At 43.9% G+C, this 27,427-nt stretch overlaps 3 protein-coding genes across 10 annotated transcripts; all 3 read right to left on the reverse strand.

The window, feature by feature from the left end:
• Positions 1-367: 367 nt before the first annotated feature.
• LOC123135137 (uncharacterized) lies at positions 368-1,381 on the reverse strand. The gene is made up of 2 exons (XM_044554236.1): positions 830-1,381; positions 368-717 (listed from the first exon to the last, which is right to left on the reverse strand). The coding sequence occupies exons 1-2, from the start codon at positions 1,321-1,323 to the stop codon at positions 693-695; spliced, it is 519 nt and encodes a 172-aa protein (XP_044410171.1). The 5' UTR covers positions 1,324-1,381; the 3' UTR covers positions 368-692.
• Positions 1,382-4,851: 3,470 nt separating this feature from the next.
• On the reverse strand, positions 4,852-13,717 carry LOC123139954 (uncharacterized). 8 transcript variants are annotated; one of them, XR_006469710.1, is made up of 10 exons: positions 13,239-13,684; positions 7,956-8,270; positions 7,674-7,886; positions 7,489-7,581; positions 7,288-7,371; positions 6,713-7,100; positions 6,555-6,612; positions 6,289-6,422; positions 6,160-6,187; positions 4,852-5,175 (listed from the first exon to the last, which is right to left on the reverse strand). XR_006469710.1 is itself a non-coding variant. In XM_044559676.1 (10 exons), exons 2-9 carry the CDS (start codon positions 8,268-8,270, stop codon positions 6,150-6,152), a joined length of 1,227 nt encoding a protein of 408 aa, XP_044415611.1. In that variant the 5' UTR covers positions 13,239-13,684; the 3' UTR covers positions 4,852-5,175; positions 6,146-6,149. The 8 variants fall into 8 exon arrangements, 6 of the variants coding, with proteins under 6 accessions (XP_044415611.1, XP_044415610.1, XP_044415608.1 ...); XR_006469709.1 differs by having other exon boundaries at positions 6,146-6,187; XM_044559676.1 differs by having other exon boundaries at positions 6,146-6,187; positions 6,289-6,341; positions 6,713-7,085.
• Positions 13,718-23,457: 9,740 nt separating this feature from the next.
• On the reverse strand, positions 23,458-27,143 carry LOC123135138 (G-type lectin S-receptor-like serine/threonine-protein kinase SD2-5). Its single transcript, XM_044554237.1, has 2 exons — positions 25,780-27,143; positions 23,458-24,613 (listed from the first exon to the last, which is right to left on the reverse strand). Exons 1-2 carry the CDS (start codon positions 27,141-27,143, stop codon positions 23,458-23,460), a joined length of 2,520 nt encoding a protein of 839 aa, XP_044410172.1.
• Positions 27,144-27,427: the final 284 nt, after the last annotated feature.

A 27,427-nucleotide genomic window follows, 5' to 3' on the forward strand; every position in this document is an offset into this window, starting at 1 on the left:
GGACCTTAGACGTTTAATTCTTCCATTTAATTGGTTCTCGACCTCTGCCTTGTAGATTTTAAAATAGTTCAATGCTTCATCTTTAGTTTTAAGTAAGTACAGGTAGCAAAATCTAGTTGCGTCATCAATAAAAGATAAAAAGTATCTTTTCCCTGCCTTAGTCAGCACTCCACCCATCTCACAGAGATCGGAATGAACTAGTTCTAGTGGTGCCGTACTTCTTTCCTCGACCGCCAAAAAAGGCTTCCGAGGTTGCTTTGCTTGCACACATATCTGGCACTTAGAACCTCTGACTACGGAAAATTTAGGAATTAAATTCAGGCTGCTCATGCGGGAAATACTACCAAGATTAACATGACATAATCTGGAATGCCAAATGGATGCATCTTTATTTGAATTAAGAACACTAATAGTGTTGTGAACAAATTTATTCTCAGCATCCAACAAAGATGTGCGGAACAAGCCTCCACACTCATAGCCTTTCCCTATAAATAAACCAAATTTGGAAATAACAACTTTATTCGACTCAAAAACTAATTTGAAGCCATCTCGGCATAAAAGAGAGCCACTAATCAGGTTCCTATTTATTGAGGGCACGTACTGCACATTCTTTAAGGTAATGATTTTTCCTGATGTAAACTTCAGGTCAACCTTCCCTACTCCCAGAACAGCAGCACCTGAGCCATTTCCCATCAAGATGGGGGAACCGCTTGTAGCCTGACAAGAGGAAAATAAATTAAGGTCAGCACATACATGAATGTTAGCTCCCGTGTCAACCAGCCATTCAGCGGATTGACACGCCATTAAAACAGCAGGGTTCGAATCATACCCCGCAGTACTAGGCTCGCTAACAACCACGTTGACAGTGTTCTGTCCGTTCTGCTGCCCACCCTTCTTGCCCTTCCTATTGTGGCATTTATTGGCCTTGTGGCCAGGCTCACCACACACATAGCAGATTATGCCTTCCTTCTTCTTCTTAAAGTTGGTTGTATTCTTGGCCTTTGGATTCTGTTGTTTCCCCTTGTACTTAGCACCAGATTTCTGCACAAAGTTGGCGTTTGAGGTGCCGTCATTTGCCATGGAAGGTGTGTCTTTAGCACGTGCCTTCTCTTCCACATCAAGGTGAGCAATCAGGTCATCAACCCTCATTGCCTCCCTCTTGTGCTTAAGCGTGGTGGCAAAATCTCTCCATGAAGGAGGGAGTTTGGCAATGATGCCCCCCACCACAAACTTGGCATTGACGTTCACATCAAACTGAGCCAACTCACTCACAATAGATGTAAGATCATGAGCTTGCTTGACGACGGAGACGCCGTCCACCATGCGGAAATCGTGGTACTGTTCAACCACATAAATCCATCGCCCTGCGTCAGAGACCGCGTACTTGTGATCCAGCGCCTCCCAAAGCTCTATTGCAGAGGTGACCCATGGTATACATCATAGAGCTGGTTCTCAAGGAGCGACAAGATGACAGCCACAACAATGTCGTTTGCTAACTCAAAGTCCATTACCTGCTGACGAGTCAGCGGCCTAACCTGTGGGATAATCCACCACAGGCCCTTGGACAGGAGGTAGTGACGCACCTTGGACTGCCATCTCTTGAAGTTGTCACCGGCAAACTTTTCAGGTTTCATCAGTTCCGCAACATGAGCATCCATGACAAATCGGTCTAGAGTTTTCTGGATTGTTGTACACAATACATAATTTGTCATTAATTTAATTTCTTTACCTAGTACGTACAAGAGCAGGTTAAACAGGCAAATGGTTTTCTTCATAAGCATGCAGTATAGATTCACAAAGGAGCAGATTGATAGCACCCATCCTTGTATAATTAGCATGCAAAGGAAAACATCACGAAACCAGCGAGAACCATCTACAATACTAGTGACGGCAGAGTAGTAATACAGACAAATTAACATAAAGATACTGAATCTACCGAACACACACGACATGGCTGAAAACACTAGCAGCAGGAACAAAAAGACAGTCTAAAGCACTAGATAAACCTGATGAAGAATCGGCTAGAGCATGGACAGATTTATCTTGTACTAGTAATGATCAAATGCAACTTACAGTCTAGACGTCGGTGCACTTGGTGTTCGTGGATGGAGTTTGTCGGAGACGATCTCGTAGAGGAAGCAGCGGTGGCGGAGACGATGTCGACGAGGACGTCGAGGAAGCAGTGGTCGCCGGAGACGATGTTGTCGAGGACGTCGACGAAGCAGCCCTCGCCGGAGATGATGATGTCGAGGACGTCGAAGGAGCGGTCACGCGGACGCTGCCCAGAAAACTCTAGACCGCCCCCGTGCAGGGTCGAAGGATGCGGCCGGAGTCACGGAGACACCGCTCGCCGGGCTGCCGTTGCACGACGGACAGCACGGCCGGCTTCGTTCCGACGGCGGCTCAGCACTTGTGATATGTGAGGAAGGAGATGAAGATGTGTTGTATATTTCTCCCGATGCTCTCTACCATTTATAGAGATCAGGAAGGAAGCAGTCCAACGAGCAACGTTTCAATGAAACGTCTTGCCGAGCGAAGCGCGGTGCACTCGTTGGAACCAGGAGAATCGGGAGGAACAGCAGGATAATGCTCACGTCCTAGCAGAGGACTCGGGAAGGAGTTGCAGCTTGCCGAACGGCCAGCAACGTGTGTGCATGAAGTTTCAGTTTGTTACGTGACAGGATATGCCCAAAGCATCAGACTTGGAATTCTCTGAACCGATGCATTATTTCCAACAGAGGCTGGGGTAAACCCCCTTTTGGAAAAAAAACTACCAACACAACCGGAAGGACGAGGACAGGCGGTGAAGGCCTGTCTAGAAATCTTAGAATGAGAGAAACCACATCTCCATCCGATAGACCGGGGACTCCCTGAACGCCCACATCGGCAGGGCCAACGGCCTACCGACAGAGGACAAGCGACGAGATGGAGTTCCCTAGACTGCCTCTCGCTAGGATTATGAGAGGTAGCGATACATCCCCAAGGTGTTAGTTTATGATCTTGTACACCTTGCTGCCAGGAAGCCTCTCCGATATAGCTAGCCTACAGTAAAGTTTCACCTCTTAGTTATACACACAAATTGACAAAAATATTGGGTGATGTGGCCACTGACTACTCGATCTTGATCGGCTAGAAAACCCACATGTCACTTCATGTGGAGAGTAGAGCCATAGAGGCGTTGTAAGCACACCACATAGATGGCCTTCAGGGAGGCCTCCTCGTCAGTTGCATGGCGGAGGATCTCGTGGCCGAGGCCACATCCCTGGATGATGGTGCGTCGTTTGTGTGACTGTACCAGAGATAGAGGATGGAATACTAGATCAATGGAGAGAGGCACAGAGCAGGCTTCTTGACCTGGTCGGTGGCGCTTGCTTTCTTATGCGGTGGTGGTGATGGAGGCAAGCTAATCCACAAGATAACACATCGTCTGTAGTGACCTTGCTTGAAACAACATCAAACTAGACCAAAAAGTCTATGTAAGTGGAGCCCACGTGTACGGATGAATGCTTAATTGTACATACGTGCAACTCAATTGGAGCTAGCAAATCTTATGCTTAAGTGGTGCGTGTATCTTTGTCAGGCACACCAACAAGTTCCGTGATTCGTTCTTAACACATGATTTATATAAAAGTTAAATTTTTTGTACAAGCTATAACTAGCCATAGAGCATGCATGGTTACTGATGTCTTATGCCGGGATATGCACGATTATGCATGTGGGGATGCATGCATTCTCCTTTTTGAGCAACAGTGGGGATGCATGGATAGGCGTGAGCATTGTGTTTTCTCAGTGAGCCATATATGGAGTGATGGTGAGCCTCCTTTTATTGATGGGCCACTTCGGCCCGCTCAGAGGATGAGGCTTTGAGCCGCTCTATAATTTCGGCGGGCAGGCTGTGGGCTACTGGGAGTATAATCATCTAGAGATCGGCTACTGGGAGCGGTAGCAGCAGTATGCAGAGATCGGGACGGTGTGTATTTGGGCTCCGCTGTTGTGGTGTTTGCAAACTTGACTAATCCTTCCAACCGTGAGGTTTACACGGCTCGCGAGGCGTTGGCACTAGCAACAGACCTGAACTTACAAAGAATACACATTGCTTCAGATTGTGATGGGGTGTTCAAAGATATCCGGAATGAATCTGGTGGAGAACAGGGCGCCATCGTAAAGGAGATTAATTTCACCAGGAATTCTTTTGCTTTTTGTATGATACGCACACTCGTGCGTATTCGAGAAAAAAAAAGTCATGAGCGTAGTTTGTTTAATTTCAAAGCTCACCACCTTTATCGTTGTACCATAGGATCATGTTCTGCCATTGTTACCACAGTTACCTCAATAACCACGGTTACCATTTACTACCACTTCACCATCACTACTAGAGACATGAGTTTTAGCCACCAAGGTGATCGGTTGCTAAAGGTACAAAATTAGTGGCTAGTGGTCTATTGGTACCAACACTACTTGGTCGCTTCGTGGTGGCTATAGTCTAGTCGCTATAGATATTGAGCGACCAACATTAAGAACCCTGGTCACTAAATGTCATACCAATAGCTACCAACCAAATCTGGTGACTAATGGCATCTAGGGACCAAGGGAGACTTGGTGACTGATGACATCTAGAGACCATGGACGACTTGGTTGCTAAAAATGTACAGCAACCATGTACATGGTTAGTGGCTAGAGATATCAAGTGACCAGCCAAGGCTTGGTGACTAAAAGAATGTAGAGACCAATTACATGTTGGAGACTAGACATCTTTTGTAACCAAAAAATTGTAAACCTTGGTAACTACATGCATGAGAAAGCAACTATATCATAGGTACAATATATTGTCACACGCTGACATTTGCAGTATGCAAGAAATCTCAGAATTTTAGACATTTGGCAGTTCAGAATCAACATTCAGAAGTTCAGAATCAACATTTGTAAACTTATGATCCAAACATTACACGCTAAACTGAATTTTGTTTTGCAAGTAGGAAATACCACTCTAGCATTTGCAAAGTACAGTACCACGTTTAGTACTGATCTGAACATATGATCCAATCAGTAAACCCCAATATGATCCAAACATTACATTTAGCATTTGTACACTGAATTTTCTTTAGATCCAACTAGTTTTCTCTTCTCAGTCTTTAGCGCGAGTATTGCTTTCCGCTGCTCCTCCAAGGTCATCTCCTATATAATGGTGGCCAGAGCACATGTTATTTCATTAACAAACATCAGAAAGAGTGCAAGCATGCCAATAAACTAAGCTAGAGACACCAAATTGCCAGTCACTTGATCAGCTTTGCCATAGCTCAGAAGCTCAACAACATCACAGGAAGAAAAACTGCACACATACACAGGAAATACATTTGTACGTAGCTAACTCTAAATCACCTACCTACTTTGCCACCTACCTACTTTTAATTTCTACTATACATTTGTACATAGCTAACTCTGAATCACATTATTCTCCAACTCCCATGGGTCAGAAATCAATAACTATCCAATTGTCCACCAAGAGACGTCGCTGGATAATGAACTAACGAATCGTGTGAAACCAACATTAAGGAACATGGTCAGGTCAGGTCTAGCAAAAGTAAACAGACTGCATACGTGATTACATCCAAGACTTGAGCTAATCTACGTACACTTAATATTATCAGCGTCGCAGCAAACTAATCAAATAAAAATGAGCGCATTAAATTAACTTAAACTGGTGTTAATAACCAGAGTGCATGGGTGGTGGCAGAACTCGACTAAGCGAGAGTAAATGTGGTCAAGAGAATTCAGTCAGATAAGTAGATTGATCTGGCATTTTGAAGAAGCAACGGGGTGGATCTAGGTGCACCGGCACACCCAAAAATTCAGAGGCCAGTAGTGTTTAAGGCTAGCTAATCGTCAATGAAGAAATGGCAAGTTAACTAGTGCCAAGCCGTGTCATTCGCCCAAGACGAGAAAGACAAGCTTGTGCCGGCGATTAACTAATAGAATGACTAGGTAAGGCAGAGAATTAATCGGCAATGCAATGTGCCTTTCTTGAGATGTGGTAGCAGGCACGAAAAGCAGGGAAAGTGCAGCATTGAATCGTGTCGGCCAGGGGAAAGCACTGCAGGAGCGTGTTTGGTTGGTGAGGTAAACAACATAAAATAAAGCTAGCAACCTGATCATGAATACCTGGACCCTCCATCCGACACCAGAGAGCCTGTGATTCACAAATTTGGACCATCAAGATTAAGATCATGAAGAAATTTGCCAAATCACATAGTATTTTGATTGTTTGAAGGAGAGGCAAACTGATCATACCATTGCCATCAGAAGAAGAAGTTGGAGCAGGTCTATATCCTGGCCTCAAATGACTGTTGAAAATGTATACATGTATTACTAGCTATACATTGGAATTTGTAAGTCCATATATTCATGATGAGTATCTTCATTTTCTGTTACAGAATTATTAGCAAGAACTATCTTGATTAGAAGATCTCGATACCAAGTACACTGCTATATCTAAGCAAGCTGCAGGTGTAGGAGGCATCATCTAAAATACCAGAGCATGGGAAAAATAACATTACCTTGCAAATGATCTTGGAAAACTTGACATCCTTTCTACAGTGTTAGATATCAGCGAACCTGTGGCAGAAATTGGAATGCTTTATAAAAGGCAATATGCTACATGTATTTTCAGTGAATAAAAAATGCCAAAAATAGTTGAGATTGATGTGTTGCATACCTATTCCGTCAGATGGCATTGGCCGCTCAGTTGTGAAACCTAGCCCTGTTGCACTAGTGCCGTCCATAGGAGGTGAAATGCCAACCAAGTTAGACACGACACTTTGTAGCCAATCGATCTTCTTCTGTTGAGCTTCAAGTTGAGATTGTTGAGCCTCAATTTGAGTTTGCTGCGTAGCAACAATCTCCTTTGTAGAGGCCAATTCTTCCACTACATGCTGAGTTGAGCTTGATGCGCTTGAGTAAGCCCTTCTATTTGGTTTTGGTCCATGACCCCGACCTCTGACGTAACCATATGCCTTACCTAGCACATGCTCGCAAATCTGTTGCTCTGTTAAAGGTACTTCACCCTCCTCTATAGGTTCCTTTTGCTTCTGCAACATTTCTTCCTGCATTAATAATTATTTGTACCTATATCATGCACATCTTCCTAATAATAGTGCATCATCTAGTTCTGCCATCACTACTACTTAAAAGTACAAGAACCATTTCTTGCTCTCTAGTTCTCATTTGTATCTAAGTATTCCCATTGCTTAATCTCTCTCAACAGAAATTAATTTGTTACATGGTACTTACATGTTTATTCCTGGCATCTTCTGATGCCCATCCCTTCTTATCACTAGAGTAACACTCCTTGTATAGTCTGATATCGCCACAATTCTGATGATACAAGATTCAAAGTCAAAAGACATGAATATAATAAGACAACTACAAGTTTTGATATTCTGCTTTCACCACAATTGTGACACAAGATAAAGATAAGTAATAGTGACTTACTAATTCATGTTGAACCGCTACAAATGACTTTGTTCCCTTCTTGTGAACATAAGGTAGGTTTGAGCGGTTAGCCTTCCCAATTGTGGACCGTTTCTGCATATGGTAGTTTTTTGTAAACAAATAAGGCAGGGTCAAGTGATAAGATAGATGCAAAACTGTTGACATCCATTCAAAGACTACCATACCTTAAATTCTTCTGTTTCAAAATGATCACAGAGCCAAATCCAGTCTCCAACTCTATTATCAATAAGGGGAGGATATGGATTGCTTCTAGCATCATCACCAGATTTTACATAATGTTCATAACACTTGTGACGGAAACTTTTGTAGCTTGAAGAGAATAGAAGATCCACACAGCCTTTGACATGATCTTGGGTGAAATCAAGATTGAACTTAAGCTACGAAGAAAGAACTCAAAATTAAAACTATACATATTCTAAGTTAGAAAGTTTGATAATCTTACATACCTTTAGAAGTTCATACAACGGCTCCTTATCATCCTCAGTCAGACTATGCCACCCGGCACGTTGGATAGGTGCATGGTACCGTGTAAGAAGTCCAATCTCTCTGGAAAGTAATTCATTATTTTCTCCAATAGGTCTTCTCTCTTCGGAGATGGTCAAGTTTAGTGGATGACCTGCCCTTTTGATCAAACGCTCCAAGCCCTTTCCCTTATTTATCCCACGTACCTTCCTGGATTTTGATGCTGAGGTACACCCAGAATGTTGACCTTGAGATTGCGGGGTATTTCTTGGTGGCCGGACTGTTCGTCCAGGTCCCATCTGCCATAGAATTAAAAGAATGGAACAATACCCAGATTGTTTATATTAGGAAGATAGGGAAATCAGATTTGCTACGTCAACAGAAATAAACCACGAGTTACATAGTAATTAGATATATTGTGGCAACATAAATAAATCATAAGTATCAATAATAATTCGAAATAACCTGAGACAGGACATATATAGTCTAATATAACCTAAAACAAGATACATATAGTCTGATATAACCTGAAACAGGATACATATAGTCTGATATACACTGAAATAGAACACCATTATTCTAATATAACCTGACACGGGACACATGTAGTCTAACATAACCTGAAATAGGAGACATATAACCCGATACAACACATAATTATTCTACTACTCTGGTTCCTCTTCAGAATTATCCTGAGAGACATGGCTCTCCTTCAAAGATGCCAACTCTTTTGGATCAGTAACAATTTCTGGTGCAACATCATGTCGACACGAGATATTGCCTTCAAAAGTTTCATCTATGGAAACATTGGTAGCTTCCTCCTCTTGAAATGCAATATCATCGCTAGCATCATCTTCATTGACTTGATTTCAAACCTCTGGATCAAAAAGATGGCGATGCGGAGCCTTCTGCACAACTAGCCAATCTCCCTTCAATTTTGTATCACGTACATAGAAGACTTGGCTCACTTGACTAGCTAGTACAAAGGAGTCATTTTGGTACCACTTGCTTCCTGTATTAACACTAACAAAGTCGTCATCGATCCTCACAGGCTTGTTACTCTCTAAATCATACCATTCACACTCAAATAAAGCAACATGTCGATCATTGGGGTAATCCAGGACATATATATTTTTAAGAATACCATAATATGTGATATTTTGCCCCTTATGTTGTCCCTCTGTGCATACACCACTGTTCTGACTTTTACGACCCTCTTCACGCTCCTTTGTCAAGAATCTAACACCACCAGCAATGCATCCTGAGAATCTGTGTACTCTCTTATGCGGTCCAATTGCCAATGCATACAAACAGTCAGACACTAGGGATGCTCCTTGGTTGCGCAGATTGATCACCTAAATTCCACAAGTAATGCAAGTTAACTCATGGAAGCCATTGCCTGGATTGTTCTAGCATGATTGGCGAAGCCATTGCAAGTTAACTCAAGTAATAGCATGGACTTACTCTTTGGCGCAGCCATGAACCAAACTGTTCACGTTGCCTATTTTCAATATTATCTGCACCTTCAACCAGTAGGGCATCCTCATGCTCACTAGAAAGAAATGTCGAGGGATGAGTTTCTAACTAGTTGAGGATGTATAATTATAACTTAAAGTTTATAACATGTATACTTACTATAGGTATTCTTGTAGTTCCTCGCAATTATTTAGCACATACCAAGACAAAGAATCATACTGATCTTGTGTTAACATAAGGTCATCCCTATGGCCAAAAGCACGGAAACTAGTTGAGAATACCGAGAAACGATCAAGTGGTTGTCTCTCCCCATCAAAGTTCCGCTCTTGTCTATTGAACCTTGTCTCAATTCCATGTAGATACATGGAGCAGAATGTTGAGCACTCCTTCATAACATAAGCTTCAGCAATTGAACCCTCTGGGTGTGCCCTATTGCTCACCATGCCTTTCAAAGTACCAAGGAACCTGCAGCCCAAATTTTCTTACTACAACACATTTTTACACACTAATAGAACTGTAAAGGGTGGAAGGACTAATGTTATGAAGAACAAGCTACCTTTCAACGAAGAACATCCATCTGTATTGTACAGGACCTCCAAGCCTTGCTTGTTGTGGTAGATGCACTGCTAAGTGCACGCTGATATCAAAGAATGCAGGTGGGAGAATCATTTCTAGTTTGCACAACACAATTACTATTTGTTGTTCCAACTTATCCAAGATATCCAGCTTCAATGTCTTGGAGCATAATTGGCGAAAAAAACTACCAAGCTGCAGAAGTGCATCACATATATCTTTATGCAGAAATCCTCGCATTCCAATCGGGAGTATTCTCTGAAGAAGAATATGGTAGTCGTGTGTCTTCAACCCAGTTATTTTCCCATCTTTACTTATACCTTTTGATATATTTGCAGCAAATCCATCTGGGAAGCAAATAGATTCTAGGAATTGCAGAAACTCAAGTTTCTCATCTCTGGTTAATGTGTACCATGCATGATGCTTTTCTACGCTACTTCCCGTATCATTCAAGTGTAGATCTTCTCTGATATTCATGTCTTCTAAGTCCTTGCGGGCCTTAAGTGTGTCCTTGGACTTGCCATCTATGTTTAATAAAGTCCCGAATAAGCTCTCACAAATGTTCTTTTCAATGTGCATGACATCAAGATTGTGTGGCAATTTCAGATCCTTCCAATATGGTAGCTCAAACAAGATGCTCATCTTTGTGAAATTTTTCCCTGGCCTGTCCTTTGAAGATGCCTTTCTTTTCTTATTTCCAGGGTGTTTTCCGTATTTGAAGCCCTGGAGATGGTCTAACTTCTGCAACAATTCAAAAATGTCTTTCCCAGATAGTTGTTTTGGTGGCAACGCTTTCTCATTCTTACCATTGAAGGCCTTACTTTTGCGCCACCTATGGCGAATAGGCAAGTACCTCCTATGGCCTAAGAAACCAATTTTGCTTCGAAGTGGTTGCGAATAGGTTCCATCTAGGCAAACAGGGCATGCCTTGTAGCCCATTGTAGAATACCCAAATACTGAACCTAGTGCTGGAAGGTCGTGGATAGTCCATAGCAATATTGCACGCATATTGAAAGTACCTCCTTCAACAGCGTCAAAAGTAACAACTCCTGGATTAAATAATTGCTTTAGTTCTTCAACCAATGGCCTCAAATACACATCAATGTCCCTTCCCGGTGACTTCTTCCCAGGGATCAATAATGTCATGAGCAGGAAGGGCTCTTTCATGCTTCTCCATGGAGGCAAGTTATACACAACTACAATGACAGGCCACACACTATATGAGCTACTCATAATTCCAAATGGGTTGAAACCATCGGTGCCAACCCCGAGCCGCAAATGGCGAGGGTCTTCTTCCAGCCAGGGATATTTCTTATCCATATGTTTCCAAGCATCGCCATCCGGAGGACCCCTCAACACATTTGGTTCGACAACTCTCTTATCCCTATGATAACGCAAATCTGAAGCTATTTCCTTGTTCATGAACAGCCGTTGTAATCTAGGGATTAAGGGAAAGTAGCGCAACACTTTCTGAGGTACTTGCTTCCCCTTGCCCTTCTGTGTCTTCCACCTCGATTCCTTACAAACTGGGCACTCATCCTTGTCCTCATGCTCCTTCCAGAATAGAACACAATCATTTTTGCAAGCATCAATACTTTCATAACCTAGCCCTAGATCTCTCAACATCTTCTTTGCTTCATAGTACGTGGCTGGAAGCGAGTTACCAGCTGGCAAAGCCTCCTTTTGAAGCTTGAGTAACATGTCAAAAGATTTGTTGCTCCAATGGTTAAGATCTTTGAGGTGTACCAGCTTTAAAACAAAGGATAGCACCGAGTGGCCTTTGCAGCCCGGGTATAGCTCACGTTGTGCACTTCTCAGCAAGCCGTCAAATCTGGTCGATGACTCATTGGGCTCCGGAATGCTACCTCCAGCAGGATTATGGTTCTCTTGCTCGTCAACCCCAACCGTGGCTCTATGGATATCTCCTAGCAGATCTTGGACCATATCAAATCCATCAAAATCATCAAGATCTTCCTCATTTTCAAGTGACTCATCAACTTGGTCTTCATCATTGCTAACTTGTTCTCCATGGAATATCCATTTTGTGTATGAAGTTTGTATACCATACAATAACAAATGGGTTCGAACTTGACTGACACTCTGCTGACTTATATTCATACAAGTTTCACAAGGGCAACGCATCTTATCATTGCCGCTGTTATGTTGACAAGCAAAATCAATGAATGCATTCACCCCTGAAATGTAATCACTTGAAAACCTATCAGGCAACCTCATCCAACCTCATCCAACCTCATCCAATCTTTTCCTGCACAAGCACTCTACAAGTGAACCAAAGTACTAGAAATGTAAAATATAACAACATAACCACATTAGCTACAAATCATTATATCTACCGGTAAACACCTCAATCACGAAAGGAATCAGGCTAGATATGTCAATCATTTTCAACCAGTCCACCCGACATGATAAACTAATTGATCTACTGAATTTCGGTTAAATCAGGCTTATATTTATCAAAATAACAATCCTACAGTACCCCATATATATGTCACATTGCCACTGTATTTTCAAAAGAAAACTTGCACTTTATCAAACTAAACACGCAGCTTGCTTATGTAATTATTTTATATGTAGTAACATTATACTAAAATATAATATCACAACAACAGCAGCCATGGAACTCTATAATTTTATACTAGAATTGTATACAAAGACAGTCTTCAAATATTATATTACAACATTATACAAAGACAGTCTTCACAGAACAGTATTTGAAGATAGTCATCACAGAACTGCATATCCTTTCTAAACATTGTACTACTGACATATACTACAAGTCCTGATGTTGTAAGTATCAATATGCAGTAACATTATGCTGTATATTTTACTACAAGCAAAACCAAGACTATATGTATATTATGGCCCGGTTGGGCACGGCAGTATTGCCATTATTCTACTACTCTGGTTTTGAAGAGGATAATCTAACTCTCAGGATAATCTAACTCTCAGTATTGCCATTATTCTACACAACACATCAACCGGACCAAGCCAATATTGACATTATATTCAAATCACACAACCGAACTCTACATGGTAGGCCAAGCCAGTTTCCAAATCACAAACGGTAAGCTACATGTATATTTTACTTACACATTTCCACAAACACTGAAGTGCATGATCTAGCCATCAAGTACTCCAAGGAAATTAATGGAGAGACACAGGGAAGGAGGCAAGGACAGAGAGGAGATCAGTCTTACGGGTTGAAGCTTTTTCTGGTGTTGACGGTGAGAGCGAGATCTCGTTGGCGAGCTTGGGGCGTCGGTTCCTGCAGAGCTGGTTGGGGTTGGGGAAGGAGGAACCCTAGGCGCCCCTTCCCTTCGACCACGCGGCCGCTGCCGCCGCTGCTTCACCTCCCCCACGCAGCCGAGCTGCCACCACCGCCGCAAGGGACAAGCCCGCCGCTGCCGTCGCGAGGAACACGCCCGTCGCCGCCGCCGTCGTGAGGAACACGCCCGCCGCTGCCGCAAGGAAGAGCCCCCCTCTCTTCTGCCGCGAGGAAAACGCCAGCCGTCGTGGGGAGCGCGCCCTCCGCCTTCCGCCGCCCCCTCCGCCGGCAGGAACGAGTCAGCCACCAAGGAACGCGTTGGCCGCCGCCAGGGATGTCGATCTGATTTGGGGGATTTGGGGAGACGCTAGGAAGGTGACTTGCCTTTTTGCATACTAGCCCTTGGTTGCTATTTCTCCACTGGATACAAAGTCGTGAGGGTACAACACATAGGCCTATGGTGACCAAGGAACTAATTAGCTGGTTGCAATTAGTACATCTTCAGCCACCAAACCGCTTGGTGACAAAATATCTGGTGGCAAATGATATATTTTCTTGTAGTGCATGTTCACCATGTTACCATTTTATCACGGTTTTCATGTTTCCCACGTGTCCCATGGTTCCCACATTTAATACGTACCATTTTACCCCATATATTGTTTAACCACAACCTGCCATATTAGCACGGCTCCCAAGTTTTTTACTCTTACCACGGTTACCGTTTGTTTACCATGTTACTCTGTCACTTTCCCACGGGGATCAATTGCCAACACTTACCACTTAGTTTTGTTTGCAACTCCTCTTTCCCAATGAGAAAACAGAGCACCTACCATTTTACCATTACCAGCTTTTATCATGCTTTTTATTTTAACACGTTAACCACATTTATAATTCTAGAGCTAATACGTGCAACAAACCCCGACTTCTGGGAGGGGCGCATTTATTAGATAAAAGGCTGACACGGGCTCTGCTCGCTGATCCGATGATTCATGATAACTCGACGGATCGCACGGCCTTCGTGCCGGCGATGCGTCATTCAAATTTCTGCCCTATCAACTTTCGATGGTAGGATAGGGGCCTACCATGGTGGTGACGGGTGACGGAGAATTAGGGTTCGATTTCGGAGAGGGAGCCTGAGAAACGGCTACCACATCCAAGAAAGGCAGCAGGCACGCAAATTACCCAATCCTGACACGGGAAGGTAGTGACAATAAATAATAATACCGGACGCATTAGTGTCTGGTAATTGGAATGAGTACAATCTAAATCCCTTAACGAGGATCCATTGGATGGCAAGTCTGGTGCCAGCAGCCGTGGTAATTCCAGCTCCAATAGCGTATATTTAAGTTGTTGAAGTTAAAAAGCTCGTAGTTGGACCATGGGCCAGGTCGGCCGGTCCGCCTCACGGCAAGCACCGACCTACTCGACCCTTCGGCCGGCATCACGCTCCTAGCCTTAATTGGTCGGGTCATGTTTCCGGCATCATTACTTTGAAGAAATTAGAGTGATCAAAGCAAGCCATCGCTCTGGATACATCAGCATGGGATAACATCATAGGATTCCAGTCCTATTGTGTTGGCCTTCGAGATAGGAGTAATGATTAATAGGGACAGTCGGGGCATTCGTATTTCATAGTCAGAGGTGAAATTCTTGGATTTATGAAAGGCGAACAACTGCGAAAGCATTTGCCAAGGATGTTTTCGTTAATCAAGAACAACAGTTGTGGGCTCGAAGACGATCAGATACCGTCCTAGTCTCAAGCATAAACGATGGCGACCAGGGATCGGCGGATGTAGCTTATAGGACTCCGCCGACACCTTATGAGAAATCAAAGTTTTTGGGCTCCGGGGGGAGTATGGTCGCAAGGCTGAAACTTAAAGGAATTGACGGAAGGGCACCACCAGGCGTGGAGCCTGTGACTTAATTTGACTCAATACGGGGAAACGTACCAGGTCCAGACATAACAAGGATTGACAGACTGAGAGCTCTTTCTTGATTCTATGGGTGGTGGTGCATGGCCGTTCTTAGTTGGTGGAGCGATTTGTCTGGTTAATTCCGTTAACGAACGAGACCTCAGCTGCCAATAGAGTCGTGTGTTGAAATTGGCGCGGTGCGGTGCGATGTAGTGAATGGACACCCCTAGTCATTACCATCGTTCCACCGTTGCCAATAGAGTCGTTGATATATCTGTAACAGTGGTACTTTGCCACCATTGCCATTGTTCCACCGTTGCCACATTTTCACCATTGCCACATTTCACCATTGCCACATGTCCACCACTTACCGCGGTTGACACTATGATCACCATTGCCACTAAAAACAGTTGACATTAGTACCACCATTGACACGTGCCCACCTTTGCCACATTTCCACCACTTACCACGATTGGCACTATTGTCACTGTTGGCACGTGTCCACTTTGCCACGTTTCCACCACTTACAACGGTTGGCACTATTATCACCATTGGCATGTGTCCACTTTGCCACGTATCCACCACTTAACGCGGTTGGCACTATTATCACCATTGCCACTTAGAGCAGTTGACATTATTAGCACCATTGGCACGTGTACACCTTTGCCACATTTCCACCACTTACAGCGGTCGGCACGATTATCACCGTTGCCACTTACAACGATTGACATTATTACCACCGTTGGCACATCTACACATTTCCGCCACTTACCGCGATTGGCACTATTGTCGCCATTGACATGGTTGCCATGTTTCCACCATTGCCATTTACCAACATTGCCACCATTACCAACATTTCCACAATTGCCACGTTACCACGGTTGCCACGTACCACGTACATCTCCGCCACTTTCTCACCATTGCCACCATTACCACCGGTGACACTAAATTACTAACTTCACCGCTTTCTCACCATTGACACTATTACCACCATTGACACTATTCCGCGTAACGTTTTATTTGGATACAACTGTAATGTTTATCAAGTACAAAGCAAGTAATTTTATGTAAACTATGCACCAAACCATAAAAGAAAATGCAATTTCATGCAGGTTGAGCTTGCTCATCTAAGACCAAATGGAAAGTATGTATTTGGTACACATCTTAATTGTTGAATCCATAACACACGGAAGACATCTTTCGCGATATAATAATTGGTAAACAAGCAATGTAACGGTCATAGGACAAACCATTCGAAGGTTGTTTTTCATATTCTAGAACTATCTCCCTGCAAATAAAAGTATGTAGATAATTCTCAACTTTAATTTTTGGCACACAAGCATGATTCAAGAAACGTCGATAGACTTTATAGATCCCTGTCATGGTATATAAGTGAACTAAAATAGATACAAATACCAACACATATATGTAATTCACTGAAGTGGCACAAATTAAAATCTGGGCCTGTGTTTTTTGGCTAAGCTAAGAAATAATAATAAAATGTAGTGTTTCAAATAGAAACCATGTTATAATCCTTTTAATTGACGCTTCAAATTAAGTGTAATAAATTTCCCATGACTAACATTAAGATTATATAATAATATATTTTTAGTATTTATTGTATCATTACATGGTGGCTACTAACAAAGAAAACTAGTAAGTCAACACAATTTATCAAAACTAATTAGTATCACATGTTGAAAATGATTATTTGTGATTTTACAAGGTAAAAAAGTTTAGTCTAAATAACACACCACCTGAAAACGAAATCGAGTTTGACTGTGCGACTAGATAAGTTCGCCATTGTCATTCCATCTGCTGTTGTCAACGAGACGCGTCTGGCAGAGTCGGATGGAGTAGCGAGGAGCACCTGTTTGGGGACAGTGCGCGCTCGGAGGAAAAACAATGACCCCTGGAAGCTAACCTGTACACCTTTTAACCGCGGAAAATCATGCTTGGGTCGCCGTGGTGATCGAGCTCCAAGGACGACGGTGACCGTGCAGTGAGCAGCGGTGGCCCGTGGTTGACGAGGCGGGCGAATGGAAGCTGTGCTGCACCGTCGGTGTAGAGGGGCAGCGGCGGAGGGCGACTCGGTGGTGGCAGTGGTGGTGGTGTGGGTGGTGGTGGTGGTCGATGCGCGGAGGAGTCCCCGGTGATCGTGACGCCAGACGAAGATGCGACGCCGGAGATGGTCGCCGCAGGATCCACGGTCGGCGCAGCCTTGTGGGCCTCGTCCACATCGGCTTGCATGAGGTCGATCTGCTTGGACAGAAGCTTGAGTTAGGCGGAGCTTGGTCGTTGCAGGAGAGCTTTGCCTGGTGGCGTTTGTCCGCGGTCTTCTGGCTCGCGTCCTGCCGGCGAATCACTGACTCGAGAAGGCCCTGAAGCTTGTTAGTGGTCTTCGTCATCGCGTCCAGGACACGGCGGGTCTGCGCCGAGGGTTTGGATGGCGGCGCCGTCGTCTCGCTCCGAATCGATCCGAACCCCGAGCAGGATTTTGTGCGATTTCGCCGGAGCGGCTCGCACCTGGCTCAGTGGATGTTACCGGACGATCAAGAGAATAGGAGAGCGGCCGCGCGGCGTGGATTGGGGAAACTTTTTTGGCTCTGAATACCAGATTGTCACGCCCCGATCTAGATGGGATTTGGGGAGAGATGAGAAGGGGATCGGGGTGAGGAAGGAGGAGAAGGTTAGGTGAGAGCGAGAAGGCAATCGAGGGAGAATTAGTTCATTTCTTTTTGCATGCTATTCTCGTCCACTGGTTCCGTTACAAATAGGCCACATCTGGCCCCTCACACACGCCAACACTTGGCTTAACACGCACGCATACGCTGGCCCCTGGACCCCAGGATGACTTGGTCGTTACGAGTGGCAATTTGCACTCACACTCGTTAGTCCGTTGTAGACTGGGCTGCAGGCGTGACATTAATCCACAAGGATCTGGGGTTAGTGTTTTATTTTAGGTTCTTGTTACGAGTAGTTTGCTGCCCCTCGTGATGTGCGCCCAAACAAATTCAGCCAAACTCTCTGCTTTTGTCTGTTCCAGGTCTGCTGTAAATCATTAAGAACAAGTTCCATTTCCTGTGACAGCTAAATGCCTAAATGCATCGATCGATCTGCGCAGATGTGGCAATCCCAATCAAGAGCATGTACGCAGTACTCTACTTATATTGATTGATATTCACAGCCCAATGGTGGACCTATTAATTAGGTTTGTCTCGATATTTGCAGGCTGCTGCTAATTAAGACCTTGCAGTACATATCTCAGTCTCGTCATTTGCGCTCATTTGATGCTTCCGACTTTGTGAACATTCTATGCATATCGATAGGGAAAGAAACATTCACAGCCTGGCTGCGTTGGAGTAAATAGCATAAAACTACTACTTTACAGGCTAGGGTTCCAAAAAATTACCGGTTTTTAATTTTTCTCAGATAACTACCAAGTAAGCGGTCCGCTGTTTCAAAAAACCCTAATCATAGAGTGCTTTAAAATTGATCGCAATTATGACAGTTGGGACCCGCATGTAAAAAAACCGTTAGTTTGACCATCTGTTTGACCGTTACCTTACATGTGGGGTCCACTTGTCAGTGTCCCTTTGTCATATTCTAATATAAAAATCTATTCTTTATACATTTACAGACAACCCCTATAAGTTTCCTAAAAAAGCAATCGGGTCCCTGAAAGTTTTTAGAAAAAGCAATCAGGCCCTTGAGGTGGGCCCGACCTGTCATAAAATGGTTTAAATCGCTAGCAACGAGTGTTTTGGGTTTTTTGAAATAGCGGACCGCTCACTTGGTAGTTATCTGAGAAAAATTAAAAACCGGTAGTTTTTTGGAACCCTAGCTTGTAAAGTAGTAGTTTTATGCTATTTACTCGGCTGCGTTGCTATGCTACAGTTTTGCTAACTGCAGTCCATAGATTGGAAATTCAGATACGTGAAATAATATATGGATGCGTCAGTACTTTCTGAATGTTATCATCTCTATTAGATGATGTTCTGTTGTGTGCGGCTGGTGCAAAGGAAACTGTACTCCCATTCATCAACTTACTGCCGATCTATGCAAAAAATTTGTAGGGCACGGCTGGGAGATGAACATGGATCTGCTTCTGTGTATCGTGTCAGCGCATTGGAGAAGGCGATTGCAGGGTTCCAGAAGAGGGAAACTGAGGCCGTGGTCAATCCAACCGTGGGGACTGTCTTTGTTTCTCTTGATGAGGCCTATGAATTCTACAACATTTATTCCTGGGAATCTGGATTCGGAGTCAGCTATGGACCGAGTAGTGTGGATTCTCATGGAACTAAATGCATACAGCAATTTGTTTGCGCGTGTGAGGTATGGCATTCATCGTTCCCTTGTAGTTAAGGTAATACTTCTGTTTTTTATGTTGTTGATCTCAACCCAGTACCAATGCTCGGAAAATGTTATGTTCTACAGGGGAAACCAAGCAAGGACAGCAACTCATTTCGTCGCGGTGAATGCACGGCATCGATTCTTTTGCTGAGATCCAGAGACGGCGGATGGTGTGTGTGCGAACATCAAGTGGGGCATAACCATCCACTTTCCAAGATGTGTGCGCAGAGGTCATCCTGGCAGTCTCACAGTAGTATCGACAAGAACACAAGGGACTTGATTCGCCAACTAAGGGAAAACAATGTGCCACACATTGCCGATAGTGAAGCAAAGGATCTGCTGTCTGAGGATCTCAGAAAGACCGTGGAAACCTTTGCTAGGATCAAAGCAAAGGATCCAACATTTGAATATTCTGGCTTGCAGGTTGATAGTAACTGTAGAGTAAGGCCACTACTCTGGACCAGTGGCCAGAGCGTTCAGTACCAATACTTTGGTGATGTGATTATCTTCGACACCACCTACAGATCGGACGTGTATGGAATGTCGTTCGGCCTTTTTGTTGGAGTCAACAACAACTTCGAGACCATAGTGCCTGCTGATGATAAATGAGAAAACAGAGAGTTTCAAATGGGTGTTAAGTCAAATTTTCAAATCAATGGGTAGGAAACACCCCCGAACTACACTGACCAGTAAGATTACTTCTGTACACACTTTTCTCTATCCAATAATAGTATTTTTCTGCAGCGCAACCATTTAACTTGTTTTGTTTAAATTCCTGTAGATCGCTGCGAGGCAATTGAGGAGGCCGTATTGGAGGTACTGCCATTCACCACACACGGATGGTGCAAGTGGCATGTCCTTGGCAGGGCAAAGGAGTACCTCGGTCCTCATTACACCAAAACGAGTAGCTTCCTAGTGGAGCTCCACAGAATTCTGACTGACATGCTGACGACTGATGAGTTTGAGAAAGCATGGGAGGTGCTGCTAGAGAAGCATGGATTGGAGAGTCATCCATTTCTGCAGGAGATCTATGAGGGTCAAGGAATACTTCGGCGACACATTCTGTGCTACACTGACTAGCACACACAAGAGCGAGAGCGCAAAACACTTTCTGAAAGAACATGTTCCACGGGATTGCTCAATGGAGCTTTTTGTCAAACAGTACGTGGAACCGCGGTCAGATCAAGAACCGGACTATGATTTTCAGGAGGACAGGAGTATCACGGTAAGCTTAATTTCATCAGGAAATTTAACACGTTTTCTGTGCCGTGTTCATGATGAGCTGAGACTAAGCTAGGATGAATTATTATTGTCGTGCAGGATGAGATTGTTCTGAGAACAAATCTACCAATCGAGAAGCACGCCAGCGAGGTGTACACTAGAGCGGTGTTCGAACTGTTTGTGCAAGCCATAAACGAATCTGAATCTTACATGGTGGAGGCAGTCATCCCCAACCTGAAGTACACAACACGGCGTCCCAGCAGTGAAACCAGGGAGAAGTGGTCTAGGGTGGAATATGAGGTCAATGTTAGAGAAGACGGTGAAGCGTTCATGTGCGTGTGCAAGCAATTTGAGCACACGGGGATGCTCTGCTGCCATGCCATTAAGGTAATTGTTATCTGTCAGTACTATCTTCCATCCATTGCTACTGCAGAATTCTGGTCACTGCACCTTCAGACGTTGATTTTTTTTCAGGTGATGATCCACCTGGGGGTGCGTGAGATACCAAGGCAACACGTCATGCCACGCTGGACAGCCAAGCCGCTGCAATGTCAGATGCACTGCCGCGGTGAACCGCAGATGGACACATGCCAGCAATGCAGGCACTGCATGCTGCATGGTATTCCCTCCATTCCAAAATAGATGACTCAACTTTGTACAAACTTTAGTATAAAGTTGGGTCATCTATTTTGAAACGGAGGGAGTAAGTTCTTAGGCCTAGCGCGGCGCGCCTGTGAGGATGAACGGTACTACAAGGTCGTCATGAGGGGCCTTGACGGACTGGGTCAAGAATTGGCCGCAGCAACAGCCGCGCCCTGCCGCCGCGTCAAGCCGGCCTCACGGAAGTCGAGGAGGAAGTGTTGTTGATTGCTTACTCCCATATGTCTGGAAGCCTGTCAGAGTCCGCCGCAATGCTTGGCAAGGCATATAATGGAAGGAGGCCAAGCTAGGGTTTCTAGATATTTATTTTGCTTTTCTCTCTTGCCTGAGTGTGCAAACCATTATTTCTAGAGGGACCTGACCGTTCGTGTTCAGGCGGCCCTCTTGCCAATAGGTAGTCTAGTTGGATGATCAAACTAAGTCCATGTATGCAATGTGAGCACAATACGGCTTGCGCGATATATTGTGACCGTCGTAGCACCTCCTGAAACTAGATGATATTTCGTGCATTGCTTTGGAACATTAGCATGCCAAACAATTGTATAGAAGCATTCAGTTTAGTGCTAATATCTATCGCACATACTTTTGAAGGTATATCTGAATTTCCATCAGCTTTTTGTGGGGATATCTAAACTTTTGATCAAATCCATTGTAATATCTGTAACTTTTGCTCACGATAGCACATGAATCTGCTCAGGTTCAGAGTTTTCTACATGGAATGTAAATCTGAATACGGAGTAGGTGAGAGAAGCAGGACATGACAGTTTCCTTCTCTGAACCTTCTTCAGTTAACTGAACCCTTGTTCTGGGACCGTAACAGTATAATAGAACGGAGGCATGAAGAATAAAAAATAATTAGCTACCTCAGCATCCAGGACCTTAATAATGTGAGCTCTGTGCTTTCGCTGCTGCTTGTGTTATTTTCGTGTTTATTTATGATGGAGCATCTGTTTATCCCTGTTCTCTATTTCAGATACGCTATATTCATTCAGTCAAGGAGGATCATAATGTGCGTTAGCATGTATGCAGGTGAATGGATTCTGCGGTAACGGAGGTTTAACAAATGGATTTTCAGTACTTCTGTTCATGGATGGATCGATAGTGTGAGCTCTGTACTTTTCTTGTTGATGTTGTTATTTCCGCGTCTAGTTTCATGGAGCTTCTATTTATCTGGTTGTCTATTTTAGATACACTAGATTCAGTTAAGGAGAATTGTAACGTCTGTAGAGAGCTTAATTGGCGATGGGGGTATACCCGTTTTCAGTTCAGTCATCTGAAGTTGAAAATTTAGGGGTGTGACAAGATTAGTTGAAATCGAAAGACAGCACAATTTGTAGTATTTTGTCTTGTGAAGGAGAGTTGTCTATTCTGCTCTCTACTAAAGAAGTTTATTCAGTGCATGTTTTTAACGGTGTTGCTATGTATGACAAGATTAGAGGTACTTGAGCTTGCTATTAACACTACTTCCCGGATCACCTCCATTATCACCTGAATGGTCTCGCAAGCAGTCCCTTCCCTTCTTAGAAAAATTACGGAACTCATCGATTCAGTCCATCGGAATAATAAAAACCGGAGTAGTAGCCAATTTTCCTTCAGAAGCTAGATGTTATATTGCCGAACTGTATCACATGGGTCGCAGAAGAGGAGGGTTGCATGAGTAAGGTTCAATGTGCCCTCCTGAATACCTAAGCAGTTTTTCTTGCTTTTACCTTGTCCCGAGTCCTAACCTTTTGTATTTTTTTTCTGTTCGATTTGAATCAGTAGAGCCTTAGAACCCCAGGCCAAAAGGTTCTTTCTCATGCGTCTCTGCCTCCTAGGGAGGCCCAGTCAAGAACGAACAGTCATTGCGCTCTTCATGGAGAACTAGATTCTGTGCTTTAAAGGTACACAACCATACAACTTCAACGAACAATCATTAGAAACATATACTTCCAAAGTACAAATATGATATGGTACAAAAGACAAATTACATGAGTTATTTCTTCTGCTGATTAACCATCTGTTTCACCTTGGGCCAGATAGCGTCGATGTCTGGGATGTAACTGAATATGCGGATGGATTATCTTGAAGAGGAATGACTGAATTTGCCTCAAAAGTTTCTATGCTAATTGCACCTTCCAATGCTTTGATCACGGTTGACATTGAAGGCCTTCGAATACTGTCTTGTTGCAGACACCATATTGCGAGCTTCATTATTTGAATCACTTCCTCTTGGTGTGTGACCATATCCTCACCATGCTTGTCAATCAGATCAATCAAATGGTTGTTTTGAGCTTTTTCTCGTAATAGATTTATAAGCTGAACATCCTCCTCTGGCTGAGAGGTGTCAATATTTTTTCTTCCACTTACTATTTCCATGAGAACAACTCCAAAGCTGTAGACATCAACTTTTTCAGTGATTCGTGAAGTTAACCATTCTGGTGCGGGATATCCTGGTGTTCCTCTCATCATAGTCACTACCTTACTTTGGTCCCTATTTATTAACTTACAAAGCCCAAAATCAGCCACTTTAGCATTGAAGTTGCCATCCAAGAGAATATTTTGTGGTTTGATGTCCAAATGAGCAATTATATGCCTGCACTCCTCATGAAGATAGCATAGACCTTTGGCCAGAATGATCCTCCACCGGGTGCACCAATCAAGAGGGGCATTGTTATGGCGGTAGTAGATCCACCTGTCAAGCGAGCCTCTTGACATATATTCATACACCAGAAGCCTCTCAGTCTTCTCTACGCAAAACCCAATCAACTTGACAAGATTAATGTGTTCTATGCTGCCAATAGTCTCTACTTCTGCCAAGAATTCTTTCTTTCCTTGTCTAGCACTTTCCAGACGTTTCACTGCAACTTTCTCTCCACCTAATTCCCCTTCAAAAACCGACCCAAACCCACCTCCTCCGAGCTTCTTATTGAACCCGTCAGTGCATTCGCTCAACTTTTCAAAAGAAAACATGGTGAGCATTCCAGGTAATTGATCAAAATCAAATTCATCTTTCTCTTCATACTTCCTTCTATGTAGGGAAAGAGTGACAACAATGACAAGCAATACAAGAGTAGTAACAACTCCCAGTGTAGCACCTAACATCACCTTCCTTTTGTTTTCATTAGAGGGGTTAAAATGCACCCTGCTTTTGTACCCGTTGGGGCTAAGCTGCACCTTTTTTTTTTTGAAAAGGGGGGATCCCCGGCCTCTGCATCAGCACGATGCATACGGCCATCTTATTAAAAATAAAACATCCACAAGGTCTCGAAGTCTCAGTAGTAGCAAACTAAAAAAACACAAACGACAAGGCTCACACAGAGCCCAAAGGCTAGATACATAAGCTAGCCCAACAAAGGATAAACCACAACCGGTTGGCTGAACAAAAGACAGGTAAACTAATTGCCTATCCTATTACATGACCGCCATCCAAACCGGCTGAAGATATCCCGTGCTACCGTCTCCCATCGGATAGCACCAGTAACCAAACGCTCCCTGGCCTCCGTCGGAGTGAGTAGCGACCAGGAACGGATAAGTGCCGTAGCTCTGAAGATAACCTGCAAAACATGAGTGTTTGTTGTTCTGTTAAAAACAAGATCATTTCTGCAATTCCAAAGCGCCCACACTAAGGCGCACACCCCCACGCGAATATGCTTAGCTAACCCGGGCTCTACCCTGTTAAGCCAAGCTCCAAACATCATGTTCACCGAAATTGGTGGAGTAATATTGAAAGCCACATGAACAGTTGTCCAAAGAATTCTAGCTAGTGGGCAATCAAAGAATAGATGCTTAATGGTTTCACCCTGATCACAGAAACTACACCTAGTAGGACCTGTCCAATTGCGCTTTGTTAAATTATCCTTTGTTAAGATAACTTGTTTATGGAGAAACCACATAAACACCTTAATCTTCAAAGGAACTTTAACATCCCACACATGCTTGGAGGTCGGGATCGAGCTGGAATTAATAACAGCAACGTACATTGATTTAACAGTGAATTCCCCGGACCTAGTGAGGTTCCAGCGCAGTTTATCAGGTTGTTGTGAAAGCTGGACCTGCATGAGTCTCCCAACTAGATGCAGCCACTGTTCCCAACGATTGCCCACTAACGATCTTCTAAAATGAATATTAAGTGGAATGGAACGAAAAACTGTTGTAACCATAGCATCGCGCCTTTGTACAACACGATACAACGCCGGATACTGGATTGCAAGGGGCGTATCACCGAGCCAACAATCCTCCCAGAATCTCGTGCTGGCACCGTTTCCAACAACATGCTTTTCCCTCTGAAAGAATGAAAGCTTAACTTTCATTAGCCCTTTCCAAAAGGGTGAATCTTGAGGTAAGAGGTAAGCAAAAGAATTGTAGCGAACATCTTCAGACTGTGTTGATCGCAAGGAGAAGACCTTCGTTACCCACACACATTCTCTAGCTCTGAACAAAACAGCCATACATGAGCAGTTCTTCAAGCAAGCTCGTTTACAATCATCGATGCTTGTTGCATTGACCATGTGGCTTGAATCGAAGTAAGAAATGTTGGGAAGGGTCAATAGTCGATGATGTTGTATTTCTTGACAAGTGATTTGAATTAGTGGTGTGCAACCAAGATTTGGCTTCCGTTCGTCCACCAGCTTGAAGTAACTTGAACTAGAATTGTTCTCAACTGGACAACCACATTGCCCATCTGTGCATATGCTGTTCTCCCCACAAACTGTTGGGTAATCACAGTCATTCATACCTTCAGACTGCATTACATCAAACAATACAGTCCATTCTTCATCAGACCATCCATACAGCCTCAGGTGTCCATCAAAATCTAATCTCATGTACTGGATATATGTATCTTGTGGCAGTAAGATGTACATATCTTGCTTCCTTGGCTGACCTAAAATGGTGAGGTTTCCATTGATGAAAGTAACCTCTGTTGGACCTTTTCTTGCTTTATGTTGGCCCATGTGGTATGAAAAGTAGAATTTTAAGTAGACTTGTGGTGGTGTGGATTCAACGTAAGCATATAACCCATCTGGGAGTACAGTGATGAAGAAATGGTTCTCGGTCGTATTTGTTGCAGAAGTATTTGCTATGAGTCTCATACCTTCCAGAAGTGACTGCCCCGGGAGCAATGTGTCAGTAGGATGATCAAATGACTGCCACACGGTTGCATTCTTGTGGTCAAACAACACCAGATTGCCGATGTCAGTGATCGTGATCCCGGCTACAGACCTGTTTGATGTGTTGGTTGACCAGACATGGCTACCATCAGCATCACAGAGGACCAAGTTCCCATCCGTGTTAAACTCAAGGGTGGCATTCTCGCTGACAAGGCGAGCCCGGTTAGCAGACCAGACCACCTGCGGCTGTTCTGTTGTGATAGCAGCATACTCCCTGATAGGGTGATACCCATCCGCAGACTCTGTTATGGTTATCTGGCCCCTGACAGCATCAATGATTACCGCAAAGAGGAACTCGTCGCACGGGGATCTAGAGGAAACACAGAAGAAGCCTGCGCCAATATAGAGTTCGGCGCCAGAGTGGCGTGTTAAACATGTGACGATGTTGCGGGGGTCGAGGTTTTTAAAGAAAATGTCGTTGTTGATCCAAATTGTTGAGGGCGTGGCTGCGCAGTAATCACTCCAGATCTCCGCCGCCAAGAGCAACGACGGTGCTGCAGCCGCATGCAACAGTAAGAAGAAGAGAATGGCTAGGCCCATGCTGCTTCAGTGAAAATTGTAATTAATTAAGAAGAACCAGTTAGCACGAGGAGGAAGGTAGAAATAAGCTCAAGAAGAGCTTACAGAGTATAAGCAAGACACATGTTCATCGCACCTGATGATATTGAGCCGACATGGACGGAGAAGAAGTGATCACCGGCGAGATGGTCGGTCGGCCTCACCGAGGGACTTGGAGTAAGTTCCGGGATTGGATTTTCGATGGTATGGTGGTCTGGCTAGCTAGTCCCAAAGTGTCACTCAGTAAGTGGCTGTGCGCTTGTGCC

This window comes from Triticum aestivum, chromosome 6B (genome assembly GCF_018294505.1).
Source record: "Triticum aestivum cultivar Chinese Spring chromosome 6B, IWGSC CS RefSeq v2.1, whole genome shotgun sequence".
In the NCBI taxonomy this organism is placed as follows: Eukaryota; Viridiplantae; Streptophyta; class Magnoliopsida; order Poales; family Poaceae; genus Triticum; species Triticum aestivum.